This window comes from Schistocerca americana, chromosome 10 (assembly GCF_021461395.2).
Source record: "Schistocerca americana isolate TAMUIC-IGC-003095 chromosome 10, iqSchAmer2.1, whole genome shotgun sequence".
Classification (NCBI taxonomy): domain Eukaryota; kingdom Metazoa; phylum Arthropoda; class Insecta; order Orthoptera; family Acrididae; genus Schistocerca; species Schistocerca americana.
The window spans coordinates 64,209,896-64,226,911 of record NC_060128.1 but is presented as its reverse complement, the minus strand read 5'-3'; the positions used below and the strand labels follow the sequence as shown (position 1 = coordinate 64,226,911).

Below are 17,016 nucleotides of genomic sequence, written 5' to 3'. Positions count from 1 at the left end.
ACACAATCTCGGTTGAATTTAACTCGAAGGAATTTGGTGGCGGGGAGTACGGTAAACCTGTGCTGGTGATCTTCGAATCACCCACGGACATTGCGAGCTGTGAGACACGTTGTGTTGTCCTGCAGGTAGATGCCATAGTGCCGAGAAACACAAACTGCATGTAAGGGTGGGCATATGTACTCGTGTTGATCCATTGTTCCTTCTAAAATGACGAGATAATCCAGGAAACGCCACGAAAACGTTCGCCAGACTATAAGGCTCCCTTCTTCGGCCAGGACCCTTGCAACGATTATTGTAGGGCCGTACACGCCAACTCCCATCTGTCCGATGGAGCATAAAACGTGATTCATCTGAAAAGACCACCTGTTACCACTTAATGGACTCCAGTTGCGGCACTGGCGAGCTAAAGCCGCCGGCACACGGACCGTGCTGTCGAACGTCAACGTTGAGCGTGCCAAGTTCAACGTGCTGCTGAACGCTCAGGAACGATGCGACGCGTGCATACGGTACGTGGGCCCCAACGTGGTATACGCGATCGCAACGCACTCAAGCGGCAGTTGAGGGACGTTTCTAGTTCGTAAATCACACTGTTTACTCAACGGGCGCGCGTAATATTCCCACGTTAGCTCTATTAAAACGCACATTTCCTTCATCGTCCACGAAAAGGAAAGTATCATGTCCAGTCAATAAGGACACAGGCTTATAAAAGCTCCATTACAAACAGTGCCGTACAAATTTGGAATACTTCTCCGCATAAAATAAACATTATTTCATCATTCCGACATTTTAGTAAAACCCAAGGTCTTACTTGATCACAGTTCCTACCCAGTAGCAGTATCCTTGCAACATGTGAATCACGAAGCGTAAAAGAAATAGGAGCAAAATATCTTTATACAAGTAGCGCAAACTGTCTAGTAGGTTAAGCCAGTCGAACAAAGTCGCCCCTCAAAACAAGGTGAGCTTATATTTATATAACATCAAATATTATAACGTATACTTATATGACACTAATAATAAAGCATCAGAACCTAATAAAAACGCGAATGTTAGAAAAATAATGTGATGTGTCAAGACGCGAACCACCGCCCTAACAAAAACTCATTATTTGACAGAGACGCTACTCATTACGATCCTTGCTCGTAGCCATATTGTGTTACCCCGTGCTAAAAACGTTAATCGTCGATAATTATGTTACTAATTGAAATTTAATTATAACAAATTGTACGAAGAACAATGCGTTTTGGGTGGATCTTGAGTGTGTCGCTGCCTTCAAATAGCTTACTCCCATAATACGCAAGTTACAATAATTCTTTTGCCACGAATGTGATCTTTCTCATTATTGTATTGGAACGAATAACACAACTAACAACGGGTTTTCCAGTGATTCTCAATTTGCTAGTGCTCAGAAACGGCATATATATATATATATATATATATATGGTGTCCCAACTATCTTGTCCACCCAAAATATCTCTGGAACAATAACAGCTATTGGAAAACGACTTTCACCGGTATCAATGTAGGGCTGGGGCCCATGAATGTACATATTTGGAAACATTTTAAAACGAAAGCATATGTGTTTTTTAACACAAGCTTATGTTTTTTAAATCGACCTCCTATATTTTTTCTTCAGCAATCCATAGCATGACAAAGCACATACACAATGGCGTTGATTGCATCGCAATATTCCCATTACATCCCGAGATATTGAGACGCGAGGTTGACGCTTGAAACACCCGACATGCTCTGCTAGCGCACGCCCTGGTAGGTGGATTGGACGAGGTGGCCCAGTTAGGTGGCCTGCCCTATCTCCGGACCTTACACCGCTGGATTATTTTCTTTGGGGAGCAGTGAAGGATGCTGTTTACCAACATGAACCAACAACACCAGAGGACATGAAGCAACGCATTATTGATGCTTGTACAGCCATCAAAGCGGAAACAGTAGCACGAAGTAGGGCATCCTTCATCCGCAGAGTGACCCTATGCATGCAAGCCAATGGGCATCACTTTGAGCATGAGATGTGAACGCTATGTTTAGTGTGTAGTGCTAGTATCACAATGGAAGTTTCTACAAAGGGCCATTTTACCCAGTGATGTTAAGAAACATTTGTTTGCAACAATTTGTCATTTAACGCATTAGATAAACATAACATTGATATTTGGTGATAATAAAACTAATTGGTTAAACATGTTTACATTCATCTTCTACGTCCTACCTGAAGTTCCCAAATCAAAACATTTTTACCTAAACAACGGTAAAACTTTTAGTCCACTTGCTCATTTCAGTAAAACCATCAACATGAATTTTACTACTACGAGTGAATGATTAACTGTCACTTGCGCTAGATCTACAGTAAAGTAAAGTTCTAACGTTAAACGGCATTACCTTTTTAGTAACGGATTAACGATAAGCGAAGTTAACTTTGTGACTAACGTTGCGGTACACAGATATGTTACAGAACCTCATCACCCCTAGCCTATGGGATAAACACCTGCTGGAATGTACGACGTTAATGCAGGATGGCAGCAGACCGTATTATTCGTTTCGGACCTCTTGATAAGTATGGAAGTGTGATTACGCATGTCAATCACATCGCGATTACAGGCAGCATGGGGTTCACGCCTGAGCCTCAGGACGTGCGCTAGCAGAGCATGTCGGGTGTTTCAAGCGTCAACCTCGCGTCTCAATATCTCGGGATGTAATGGGAATATTGCGATGCAATCAACGCCATTGTGTATGTGCTTTGTCATGCTATGGATTGCTGAAGAAAAAATATAGGAGGTCGATTTAAAAAAACATAAGCTTGTGTTAAAAAACACATATGCTTTCGTTTTAAAATGTTTCCAAATATGTACATTCATGGGCCCCAGCCCTACATTGATACCGGTGAAAGTCGTTTTCCAATAGCTGTTATTGTTCCAGAGATATTTTGGGTGGACAAGATAGCTGGGACACCCTATATATATATATATATATATATATATATATATATATATATATATATATATATAGGCTTGGAATGAATGCCAATATGGCGCCTCACAACTCCATACTGAAGGGAGGCGGCGTGCGTGTGACGTAGGTGGCGTTGTGCCATCTCATTGGTCAACGCTCAGACGCACGCTCAGAATGTCTGACATCCCAGATACTGCTCCGCACTCTCGGAAAGACTCCCGAACGCGCTATTCCAAGCTATGACGTCAGAAACTCGGCACGCTCAACGTTCGGATGCACGGTCCGTGTGCCGACCGCTTAAGTCCAGCCTTCGTCACCAATGAACAGCAGTCACCAAGGGTGCACGAACGGGGCGCCTGTTCCCGAAGCCTGTACTCGGCAACGTTCGCTAGCTCGTTGAGAAGACACTGTTAGTGGCGCCTTGGTTGATCTGGGCGGGCAACTGCGCAACAGTTGCACATATACTCGCCCCTGTACATTTGTCCGCAGCCGTAATTCGCCCGTGACATCTACGGCCTGTGGTCCAGCACAGTTGCCTCTCCGCCAGTTTTGGATTGCGCCATTTTGCCATGCATGGTATACTTCAACCACTTTAACCATGGCGACACGGAAACAGTTTACAAACTTCGCCAGTTTAGAAATTCTTCCACTCTTGGCCCGAAAGCCAATGCACTGTCAGATAAAACGCTCCATTTTCGTATTACAGCAATTACTGTTTTCCACATCCCCCCAACACTCCACCGCCCCTCTCAACTGTTAGTCCTGCTGTTGTATCCACGGACCCAACCAGCCTTGACCGTGACATCGCTGGCCACAGTTCCTGTCGTGGCCGTCGGCGTCTCAGGGCGCTACCGCCGACGGAAGAGGTCGCCCCATGGCTGAGCTCGGGTCCGCAGCGCCCTCTGCCTTCTGCATATCAGGAGGAGCGCTGGCCTTCAGTGGAGTTTATAGCGGAGCCATTGCACGGTGATATTTGCTATTGTATTCGACTTGGCTCAGTACACGGATTACTCTTGGATATTACTCGGACTTGTATTGCTGGTGCACGTTTCGTCAGAAATAAAGATAAGTTCTCTCTTCATTCTAGCTGGCGCAATTCTTGTCATTAATTATTTTTCGGTCAACAGGCATAGCTACATCCTGGTCACTACCCACGCTTTATACAATTTGTGGTGGCTGCCCCAAAAGTACCGCCGAGGACCTTTGGGTTTGGGAGCGTCACAAAACCTGCCGCCTTCCGCCTGTGAGTAGTTATCGCGCTTTGGCGTCGAACATCGGCGGTGTCGAATGCCCAGTGTCTACTGCAGTACGCGCGTTTGCAGTCGCTGGTGCAAGGACTTCTGGGCAGACTGAATAGATCTTTCGATATCATAGCTCATACTGCCCAAATCCCGTTTGGTCGTCGGAACTTGTGCATAGACTTCATCTTTTTTGAGGTTACCCCAGAGAGAGAACTGCAGTGGCCTCAAACCAGGCGAACGTCCAGACTAACTGAAAACGCCTTAACCTCCTATTCAGCGACCAGAAAATAGGTGGACGAGCGCGTTCCCAGACACAGACAAGTGCACCCATCCTGCTGGTACCATACTCGTCCGCGTATATGATGTACTTCCTCTAGGAGAGCCGGTAACGCTACGGCAAGAAACTGTGTGTATCTTTTACCCCTTAAGATTGCTTCAGTGAAATAAGGATCAGAATTGTAGTCTCGAATAAGCACGCACCAAACCTTCACACTCCACTGCCTCTGATGTTCAACGTTCCTCAGGCACTATGGCTTCTCAACGGCTCAGCTTTCCACGGTTTGTAAAGATAGGTCCATCCACAAGGAAAATTGTTAGAAGAAACATTCCACGGTGTTGATGTTCCATCTGACCCAAGGGTCATCTGCAATCATGCAGGTTAATCTGCTGTCAGGCCGTGCGGAGTAACCGCGCGGTTTGAGGCGCCATGTCACGGATTGCGCGGCAACTCACACCGGAGGTTCGAGTCCTCATACGAGCGTGTGTGTGTGTGTGTGTGTGTGTGTGTGTGTGTGTGTGTGTGTGTGTGTGTGTGTGTGTGTGTTGTTCTTAGTATAAGTCAATTTAAGTAGTGTGTAAGTCTAGGGACTGATGAAAAATGGTTCAAATGGCTCTGAGCACTGTGGGACTTAACATCTGAGGTCATCAGTCCCCTAGAACTTAGAACTACTTAAACCTAAGAACATCACACACATCCATGCCCGAGGCAGGATTCGAACCTGCGACCGTAGCAGTAGCGCGGTTCCGGACTGACGCGCCTAGAACCGCTCGACCACCACGGCCAGCGCGCAAAAGAGAGAAATGAAAAAACCGATGAGTGGAGACGATACATGGTCTTGGGGGTTGTAAACTCTCCCAGACCGGCGAACGTAGGTATAGGGGAGAGCGCATTTTGGACAGAAATTGGAAAATGTGGATATAGGGGGAAAAAAAAGTTGGACAGCCAAGAATTTTTGACGTGCTGAGGTGCAGTAGAGACAGTGGCAGTGGGAAAGAAAGATAAAAGTAGACAGTGTAACTGGGAGCAGAGACAGTGGTTGAGGGATACACTGCAAATCTGTGGGAGAGGGTCATATGTAGACAGTGGGGGAGAGAAGGAGATGCTGAGTATGAAAAAGAGGAACTGGAAAACAAAATTTTGATTCTGCTGTATTGAAACAGCGTGAATATGTCCGCATGTCAAAATTTTTGGTGAGGAAGGCAGAGTGAGGACTGAGGCAGTAAGTACGTATTCACCTTGTTTGTGCTCCGACAGAAGCAATTTTTCGGCGGTTTGTTGTTCCGACCTACTTCAAGTACGCGAAGGAGAATACAATTGTCGAGCTGTTCACAATGCAGCAGGGTGTGAGATGAAATTTCGAAATTTGTGGACCAAACTGCTGAGGTCATCGGTCCCTGCTCTTACGCACCACTTAATCTAACTGAACCGTGATTTACTTTCAAAACCTTTTCTTAAAGAAATTACTTTATTTACTGGCGATTCATCAAGAACATTGACACATTTAATGACACTAGGTGAGCGTGGAAGTAGTTGCCAGGAAGTAACTGATGGAAAATTACTTGTAACAAATGTGAATTTTATTCCTAAAAGCCTTTTCAAAATCAGATTTACAATTATAAGCAGAAAAGCACCAACGAAATATCAAGTAACAATTTTATTTAGAGGCAAAGAACAATATTAACAGTAGGAGCCTTCGGGCTGAGAAGCTTGCCTGCTCCATTTTAACACGGCCGTAGTCATGACCGCTCACAACAACCTCTGAAAGAGTACACTGGTGCAAATCTGCAACACACCAGATTACTTTAAACAACAATATTTTTAACAACTCACACAAACAAAAAAATGGTTCAAATGGCTCTGAGCACTATGTGACTTAACATCTATGGTCATCAGTCCCCTAGAAGTTAGAACCACTTAAACCTAACTAACCTAAGGACAGCACACAACACCCAGTCATCACGAGGCAGAGAAAATCCCTGACCCCACCGGGAATCGAACCCGGGAACCCGGGCGTGGGAAGCGAGTCACACAAACATGTAAACTATCCACCGCGTAAGAGGAATGGAAATGGAACAACCCTCAAATTATTTGCCACCGAAAATGCAATTTGTTCTTCTTTTTTAAGGACTCTTACGGTGGAAGGATGGCAAGCTTATAACCTAAAATGACTATTTAAATAAAACCCATAAAATGGAGACTTACATAAAATGTACAACATGCTCTACATTACACATATACCGCATCGCAAGATGATAGGCAAGATAAACATATTTCAAGAATTCGGCCTTTAAGCAATAAATTCGTTAACACCGAATCCGAAAAACATGACAGAGGCAGTTATTAACGTATGGCAGACCGACAGACAGACACTAACTGCCTAACAAATGCGGACGAGACAAACGAGCATGCTGGGGACGAGAGACTGACCAAGAACACAAGTAGAATTTAACAAGTAACTGAAACAACATATCAGTAATCACTCAGCTTCTAATAACAACGATTTCTCTAGAGAAGACCTGGTGCAGCACCCCCAAAACGCTCTCCCGAACCGTCCGCTGCCAGCCGCTTCAACGGACGCAGGAAGGCGCGCCGATCTCCCGTCTCACGGCGTCGCAGCTCGCACGGGCCAGACCGACGTCGTGGGTTGACTCCTGCTGCTCTCGTGTCGGTCGCGAAGCCACTCCCCCTCGCTATACGACGCGACCCACTGGACTCACGTGGCGACCTCACACGCGCCGACGCTCAAGATGGACCAGTCATCTTGTGTCCCAGTGCTCGACCGACCAACCGATCGTTCCAACCGCCAATGCCCATTGCCTGAGCAAACTCGAGCAGACTGGCGGCCTAACACATACTACCACTCCGACAGACACTAACCGCCTCACCAATGTGGACGAGGGACAGACTAACTTCGCTGGCCAAGTGACCAGACTCGCCCAAACCGCCAGACTGCCCTGGCTGACCAACTGCCTCCAACTGACAGACTGACTGACAGATTCCTCCTGCCGAGTTTTTTTTTCTTTCTTTATTGTGATTTCATTCCCCTGGCCCATATGGGCAGGGGAGGGCTGTCAGCGGCACAATCCGCCGCTCTTCAGCCGAGTGACAGGACAACTCAAAATAGGAATAAAATGTTACATACATAAGGCGATAAAGGGGAACTTAAAGCAGAATAACAGGAGAAAATGGAGGTAAAAAATATAGACTAACATGGAGACATTCATGGATGACAGTTAAAAAAAGTCACCAGAAAGTTAAAAAAGACAGTTGGCGATTCTTCAAAACTCAGACAAGACACTGAATGGACATGCACACGTTAAAAGTCGGCAACAGTAGTAAAAACACTCTGGGACAACACACTTAAAACCCACTTGGAGTACACGTGATGAAGAATAAAAGTGCCAGGTGGGACCTGCCGAGGGAAAGGTCAGAGAGGATGGACAGGAGGGGAGAGTAAGGGGCAGCAATGGAGAGTAGCAGCACCAGCAGGTACACTAAGAGGCAGGATACTGGTGGGGCAGGAGAGGAAGAGGGAAGACAGGGCAGGAGGGAGTGCAGGGACACTGAAGGGAAGCACAGGAGAGGGAGGGGGAGCTGGAGGGGGAAGCCGCTCAGGAGGGGGGAGGGGGAGGAGAGGAAGCCCTGAGGAGGAGGCAGGAAGGGGGGGTTAGAGTTGGTAGGAAGGGTAGGTGTCAGGGCGAAGCTCATCATCCGGGAGGGGTAGACGGTGGAAGTTGCGTTGGGAAAGGAGATGGAGGGTGTGGAGATGGAGAGAGGGCGGGACACAACGGTAAATGCGCTGCAACTGGTTGGGGGTGGAGACGAAGTGAGACACCAGGGGGTGAGGGGGATCAAGGCGGCGGACAATGTATAGTGTGCGGATGTGTTCGAGGAAAAGGAGAAGGTGGGGGAAGGGGATGAGGTCGTAGAGGATGCGTGTGGGGGACCTCCTGCCGACCTCATAGCGCCCCTTAAATGCACGTGAACAGGCATCCTTTCCTCTTTCCCACCAGAGGGAGACACCAGAGCTGCGGCTGCCACAGCGGCGCCACCGCCAGCAACAGAGGGCGACTGCTTTACGCGCTGCGGCGCGCTTTTCGAAATGCAATTTTTAGTATGGCTCACTAACTTAGCTAACGACGACACGCACGCCAATGCCCGAGGGAGGCCTCGAACCTCCGACGGAGGCAGCCGTACGGACCTCCTTGCCGAGGTGCCCTAGACGTGAGGGTAGCTGTGTGTGACGCGTTGCAGGCGTCGGCGACGGGCAGCGCGGCGCTGCAGCAGCTGGTGTCCCGCCACCTGGCCGCCGTGGTGCGGCCGCAGACGTCGCGGCTGGTGGCGCGGCCGCTGCGCCTGTCGCGGCTCGCCCACCCCTTCGAGAAGTCCTTCCTGCTCTACCAGGGCTCGCTCACCACGCCGCCCTGCAGCCAGGTCGTGCGCTGGGTCCTCTCCAAGGACGTGCACTCCGTCTCCCGACAGCAGGTAAGCACACGCTCTCTCACCAAAAATACACTCTCAAAAAAAAAGGCTCAACGGTACCGACCGGCCGCCGTGTCACCCTCAACCCATAGGCGTCACTGGATGCGAACATGGAGGGGCGTGTGGTGACCACATCGCTCTCCCGGCCGTATGTCCGTTTACGAGACTGGAGCCGCTGCTTCTCGATCAAGTAGCTGCTCGGTCTGCTTCACAAGGGCTGAGTGCACCCCGCTTGCCATCAGCGCTCGGCAGACATCCCTGAACTTCGGTGATCTGACGGAAACCAATGTTACCACTGCTGCAAGGCCCTTGGCAAAAATACACTCTATGGATTCCATTTTCCACAGTATCTGTTCGCCAGGCCGTAAAAAATTAACGACTACACTTTGCACCGTCTGTATTCGCCACTGTCGAGATATACCGGTGTTGGTTACTTGTTACATTCGAAAGCGAACGTCATTACTCGTGCAGCCATTACAGACGCGTACTCTTGCTACTCACTGCACTGGCAAGTCACATTAATGTGAATACCAGCCTGAATAATCACCTTTTACAGCAAGAACTGGTGAGAGATATGCAGGAAGAGTGTTCGTGAGGTTCTGGAAGGTAGCGACAGGGATGTGGAGACGTGGTGACTCCAGTACCGTGGCTAGTTGCGCTAGGTTTCTCGTTTCAGGATCCGTGGCGCGAACAACCCCTTCGAGGTGCCGGCACAGATTCTCGGCAGACATTAAATCCGGGGAGCTCGGTGACCGGGGGAGTATGATAAAGCTATCCTGCTGCTGTTCCAACCACGCGCCGATGAACAGCAGTCAGCAAGTGTGCGTGAACAGGGCTCCAGCTGCGGATGTCCACATGGACGAACGTTCGCTGAGCGGTCGTCGAGGGGAGACTGTTGGTAGACCTTTGGTGCCTCTACATGGTCAGTTCCTCAAGAGTTCGACGTCTGTTCGCGGATACACATCTCCGCAGCCATCGTTCGCCCCTTCCATCTGTGGCCTGTGGTGCATCACATTTGCCTTCGGCTCCTTTATAGATAGTTCCATTTTACCATGCGTGGTATACTTTAACCGCAGTGGCAAGCGAACAGTTTGAAACTTAGCATTTCGGAAATACACTCCTGGAAATGGAAAAAAGAACACATTGACACCGGTGTGTCAGACCCACCATACTTGCTCCGGACACTGCGAGAGGGCTGTACAAGCAATGATCACACGCACGGCACAGCGGACACACCAGGACCCGCGGTGTTGGCCGTCGAATGGCGCTAGCTGCGCAGCATTTGTGCACCGCCGCCGTCAGTGTCAGCCAGTTTGCCGTGGTATACGGAGCTCCATCGCAGTCTTTAACACTGGTAGCATGCCGCGACAGCGTGGACGTGAACCGTATGTGCAGTTGACGGACTTTGAGCGAGGGCGTATAGTGGGCATGCGGGAGGCCGGGTGGACGTACCGCCGAATTGCTCAACACGTGGGACGTGAGGTCTCCACAGTACATCGATGTTGTCGCCAGTGGTCGGCGGAGGGTGCACGTGCCTGTCGACCTGGGACCGGACCGCAGCGACGCACGGATGCACGCCAAGACCGTATGATCGTACGCAGTGCCGTAGGGGACCGCACCGCCACTTCGCAGCAAATTAGGGACACTGTTGCTCCTGGGGTATCAGCGAGGACCATTCGCAACCGTCTCCATGAAGCTGGGCTACGGTCCCGCACACCGTTAGGCCGTCTTCCGCTCACGCCCCAACATCGTGCAGCCCGCCTCCAGTGGTGTCGCGACAGGCGTGAATGGAGGGACGAATGGAGACGTGTCGTCTTCAGCGATGAGAGTCGCTTCTGCCTTGGTGCCAATGATGGTCGTAAGCGTGTTTGGCGCCGTGCAGGTGAGCGCCACAATCAGGACTGCATACGACCGAGGCACACAGGGCCAACACCCGGCATCATGGTGTGGGGAGCGATCTCCTACACTGGCCGTACACCACTGGTGATCGTCGAGGGGACACTGAATAGTGCACGGTACATCCAAACCGTCATCGAACCCATCGTTCTACCATTCCTAGACCGGCAAGGGAACTTGCTGTTCCAACAGGACAATGCACGTCCGCATGTATCCCGTGCCACCCAACGTGCTCTAGAAGGTGTAAGTCAACTACCCTGGCCAGCAAGATCTCCGGATCTGTCCCCCATTGAGCATGTTTGGGACTGGATGAAGCGTCGTCTCACACGGTCTGCACGTCCAGCACGAACGCTGGTCCAACTGAGGCGCCAGGTGGAAATGGCATGGCAAGCCGTTCCACAGGACTACATCCAGCATCTCTACGATCGTCTCCATGGGAGAATAGCAGCCTGCATTGCTTCGAAAGGTGGATATACACTGTACTAGTGCCGACATTGTGCATGCTCTGTTGCCTGTGTCTATGTGCCTGTGGTTCTGTCAGTGTGATCATGTGATGTATCTGACCCCAGGAATGTGTCAATAAAGTTTCCCCTTCCTGGGACAATGAATTCACGGTGTTCTTATTTCAATTTCCAGGAGTGTATTTCCACCCTTGGCCCAAAAGTCAACGACCGTGCCCTTTTGGAATACAGATACGTCGCTACCTTTCTGCATTACGAAAGCGACTGCACAGCTTCCCGTGGTGCCCGCACGCTCTGTAAACCCTCCACTGTTGCTGCTGCTGCCACCTGCCGCCTGTGAGTGTTCGCACGTTGACGTCGAACGCGGGCTGTTGTCACATTAACGTCACCGGGCTCAGTGTACACAACAGTCGTGATCGTATAGAAACACTTATATTCATAGGTGGTGGCAGGTTTCGATCCAATGTCGATCATTTTCGGCCCACATTCCGTAACTTAAACAGAATACGGGGAAACATGTGATTCTTCAATTTCACCAGGCGTATTTTATGACGAAATAAATCTCGGGTGAACAGCCTGGTATGAGTGTGCATCAATATTTTGGCAATCGACCACGTTGCCATCATCAGGTGTGCTGATGTACTGACCGGCGGTGGGCCGGCGCCATGTATATATAGGACAGTTGTGGGTCCCTTACTCTGACAAATCTAAATCGTGACACCAGTTACATCCTTCGCAAGGCGTGTGAACCAGCGATCACCCAGATTAAGAAGAAAAAGGATTTTTCCCAGAGTGTATCGACTTCGGGGGAGGAGGGAAGAAAACGAAAGCGGTGCCGGCAGACCCTCCTGAACGAGAAGACCTAGGACGCACAGCGTTCAGACGGCGGGAGAACGGACGCTGTACCTGGACCGCACCGACTCATAGGAAGCGCCTGAGGGGGGGGCGGGAGGGGGATTGTCCTATATATACCTGGCGCCGGCCCACCGCCGGTCAGTACATCAGCGCACCTGATGATGGCAACGTAATCCACTGCCGAAATATTGTGTCCTATGTACACCCATACCAGGCTGTTCACCCGAGATGTACAGGGTTATTACAAATGATTGAAGCGATTTCACAGCTCTACAATAACTTTATTATTTGAGATTTTTTCACAATGCTTTGCACACACATACAAAAACTCAAAAAGTTTTTTAGGCATTCACAAATGTTCGATATGTGCCCCTTTACTGATTCAGCAGACATCAAGCCGATAATCAAGTTCCTCCCACAATCGGCGCAGCATGTCCCCATCAATGAGTTCGAAAGCATCGTTGATGTGAGCTCACAGTTCTGGCACGTTTCTTGGTAGAGGAGGTTTAAACACTGAATCTTTCACATAACCCCACAGAAAGAAATCGCATGGGGTTAAGTTGGGAGAGCATGGAGGCCATGACATGAATTGCTGATCATGATCTCCACCACGACCGATCCATCGGTTTTCCAATCTCCTGTTTAAGAAATGCCGAACATCATGATAGAAGTGCGGTGGAGCACCATCCTGTTGAAAGATGAAGTCGGCGCTGTCGGTCTACAGTTGTGGCATGGGCCAATTTTCCAGCATGTCCAGATACACGTGTCCTGTAACGTTTTTCTCGCAGAAGAAAAAGGGGCCGTACTCTTTAAATCGTGATATTGCACAAAACACGTTAACTTTTGGTGAATTGCAAATTTGCTGCACGAATGCGTGAGGATTCTCTACCGCACAGATTCGCACATTGTGTCTGTTCACTTCACCATTAAGAAAAATAATGTTGCTTCATCACTGCAAACAAGTTTCGCACTGAACGTATCCTCTTCCATGAGTTGTTGCAACCGCGCCGAAAATTCAAAGCGTTTGACTTTGTCATCGAGTGTCAGGGCTTGTAGCAATTGTAAACGGTAAGGCTTCTGCTTTAGCCTTTTCCGTAAGATTTTCCAAACCGTTGGCTGTGGTACGTTTAGCTCCCTGCTTGCTTTATTCGTCGACTTCCGCGGGCTACGCGTGAAACTTGCCCGCACGCGTTCAACCGTTTCTTCGCTCACTGCAGGCCGACCCGTTGATTTCCCCTTACAGAGGCATCCAGAAGCTTTAAACTGCGCATACCATCGCCGAATGGAGTTAGCAGTTGGTGGATCTTTGTTGAACTTCGTCCTGAAGTGTCGTTGCACTGTTATGACTGACTGATGTGAGTGCATTTCAACCACGACATACGCTTTCTCGGCTCCTGTCGCCATTTCGTCTCACTGCGCTCTCGAGCGCTCTGGCGGCAGAAACCTGAAGTGCGGCTTCAGCCGAACAAAACTTTATGAGATTTTCTACGTATCTGTAGTGTGTCGTGACCATATGTCAATGAATGGAGCTACAGTGAATTTATGAAATCGCTTCAATCATTTGTAAAGCCCTGTATTTCGTCACAGGGAAACATGTTTTGTGATAAGTATTAAGTTAAAAATAAATTATACGATTTTATACCCAGTGATGACGTGTGGAGACGATGCCACGGACCAGGAACTGTGGATGCTACCCACTGATGTCGACTGCTGATTATGTGGCGGTGCCGCTGAGTTAAACAGCAGAACCCCCGCCCCTTTCCTTCTCACCAGACGCCATATGTTGCCTTTTGTATTAGCAGAAGAGCCAACACCGTGTTACGAGCGGAGGCCGAAATGCACGCGTTTTAGCTCACGCATGCTGGCATGAGGAGGGAAGGACTATACTGACGTGAGGTCTGGAACACGACAAGGAATTAGAATTCACAAAGCGGACGTAATTAGTTTCATACATTACTGTAATCCATTAATGATGAACGTCGCTCTTGACGGTACATGATTCACAATATTATCTGTTCAGAATACATTCATAGTAACTGAATATGGTGCCTTGCTAGGTCGTAGAAAATGATGTAGCTGAAGGCTATCCTAAACTGTCGTCTCTGCAAATGAGAGCGTATGTAGACAGTGAACCATCGCTAGCAAAGTCGGCTGTACAACTGGGGCGAGTGCTAGGGAGTCTCTCTAGACTAGACCTGCCGTGTGGCGGCGCTCGGTCTGCAATCACTGATAGTGGCGACACGCGGGTCCGACGTATACTAACGGACCGCGGCCGATTTAATGGCTACCACCCAGCAAGTATCGTGTCTGGCGGTGACACCATATAGACAATAGGCTATAGCGTTTCACCAGCTGCGACACATTCGCGAATATAAACAGTGATCCAGGTACTGTCAAAGACAGGAAAAAATCATATAATGTAACTTATACTTAAATAACAGTGTATACAGGGTGTTACAAAAAGGTACGGCCAAACTTTCGGGAAACATTCCTCACACACAAATAAAGAAAAGATGTTATGTGGACATGTGTCCGGAAACGCTTGCTTTCCATGTTAGAGCTCATTTTAGTTTCGTCAGTATGTACTATACTTCCTCGATTCACCGCCGGTTGGCCCAATTGAAGGAAGGTAATGTTGAACATGTGCCTTTACAAGTACGACACAACATGTGGTTCACGCACGATGGAGCTCCTGCACATGTCAGTCGAAGTATTGGTTCAAATGGCTCTGAGCACTATGGGACTTAACATCTATGGTCATCAGTCCCCTAGAACTTAGAACTACTTAAACCTAACTAACCTGAGGACATCACACAACACCCAGCCATCACGAGGCAGAGAAAATCCCTGACCCCGCCGGGAATCGAACCCGGGAACCCGGGCGTGGGAAGGTCGAAGTATTCGTACGCTTCTCAACAACAGAGTCGGTGACCGATGGATTGGTAGAGGCGGACCAATTCCGTGGCCTCCACGCTCTCCTGACCTCAACCCTCTTGACTTTCATTTACGAGGCCATTTGAAAGCTCTTGTCTACGCAACCCCGGTACCAAATGTAGAGACTCTTCGTGCTCGTATTGTGGACAGCTGTGATACAATACGCCATTCTCCAGGGCTGCATCAGCGCATCAGGGATTCCATGCGACGGAGGGTGGATGCATGTATCCTCGCTAACGGAGGACATTTTGAACATTTCCTGTAACAAAGTGTTTGAAGTCACGCTGGTACGTTCTGTTGCTGTGTGTTTCCATTTCATGATTAATGTGATTTGAAGAGAAGTAATAAAATGAGCTTTAACATGGAAAGTAAGCGTTTCCGGACACATGTCCACATAACATATTTTCTTTCTTTGTGTGTGAGGAATGTTTCCTGAAAGTTTGGCCGTACCTTTTTGTAACACCCTGTATGTTATACAGTTAGAATATTTATACAACATAAGGTCGAAAGCGTCAGTGAGCACGTTAGAGATCTGGCCTCTGCAGGAGTTTGTGTACACCACAGAGGGACTGCAGGACGCCGCAGGTTACGTAGTGACGCGGACGACTTCTCGGCAGCCGTCACACAAGCTGTGCCGCTGCCGCACTGCATATTCGCGTTGGATGCATGTCGCCATTCAGTGCCGTACGGTGCACTGCAGAAAACTTATGTAACCATTGTCCAGTATCACCACTAATATAGACACCTTTACGAAGCCCACAGGATTATGTGTAGTCACTGTTTTGAATTTAATTACAAACACTAGTTTCTGAAAAAATTCTACATTGAGGGTTAAATACAAGTCTAAAAATATTTCAAAAATCAAAATGGCTCTGAGCACTATGAGACTTAACATCTGAGGTCATCAGTCCCCTAGAACTTAAACCTAACTAACCTAAGGACATCACACACATCCATGCCCGAGGCACGATTCGAACCTGCGGCCGTAGCTGTAGCGTCTCGAACCGCGCGGTCACAGCGGCCGGCTCGAAGGTTAGGTTATCCCGACTGAAACGTAGGTAAATTCTAGTTAAACGGTGCAACTGAAGCTGTTAATTATTAAAAATAAAATTAAGATCGAAAAAAATCTGTCTTTCAAATATATTTGTTCATTGAGTAATACTGACCGAGCCGGCCGCGGTGGCCGGGCAGTTCTAGGCGCTTCAGTCTGGAACCGCGGGACTGTTACGGTCAGTTTCGAAGCTTGCCTCGGGCATGGATGCGTGTGGCGTCCTTAGGTTAGTTAGGTTTAAGTAGTTCTAAGTTCTAGGGGACTGATGACGTCAGACGTTAAGTTCCATAGTGCTCAGAGCCATTTGAATACTGACCGATCTTTTTTTGTACTGTAAGAAAATTTCAGTATCTTTTAATGTATTTTGTAGTAAAGCTATTGAAGATAACCTACAGATTTTATACTGAGCCGTAATTAAGATCTGTGGCCTCCGAAAACCACAACCTGTGGTGGTGCACTACCAGCGGAAATTTTATAGGAACTAACAAACGGCAGTGGCATTTCAGGGAAGTTTTCGATCTGAAAGGCTATAAGGCAGGATCTAAGTATTATTGTCTATTGTATAAAATTTTGTTATACAATATAAGGCTTAACGAGATAATCAGATTAAAAAACTTAGAAGAATTGGAATCAGTAAGACATTAAGTGCGATTTGTAAACATCGCTATGAACAACTTAGTATATGTTTTAAAAAATCAGTAACTTGATATTATTCTCCATGTAGAAATTAGTATATCAGATTAAAAATTACATATTTACAATATATTACTAAACAGCAGGTTGCCTTTCTAACGGCTTCCAGGGGCAAGAAAACTTCGATTTTCAATTTAAAATGCTGTCGCTATCTACTCATTGAAA

General features: G+C 48.2%; 1 protein-coding gene across 1 annotated transcript in view; it reads left to right on the top strand.

Moving 5' to 3' along the window:
• Positions 1–17,016, top strand: part of LOC124552679 (carbonic anhydrase 2-like) — a 208,128-nt gene that overhangs the window by 178,948 nt on the left and 12,164 nt on the right. The window contains exon 8 of the mRNA XM_047127001.1: positions 8,734–8,964. Within this exon, the coding sequence (XP_046982957.1) occupies positions 8,734–8,964 (231 nt within the window). The remainder of the gene's footprint in view (positions 1–8,733; positions 8,965–17,016) is intronic.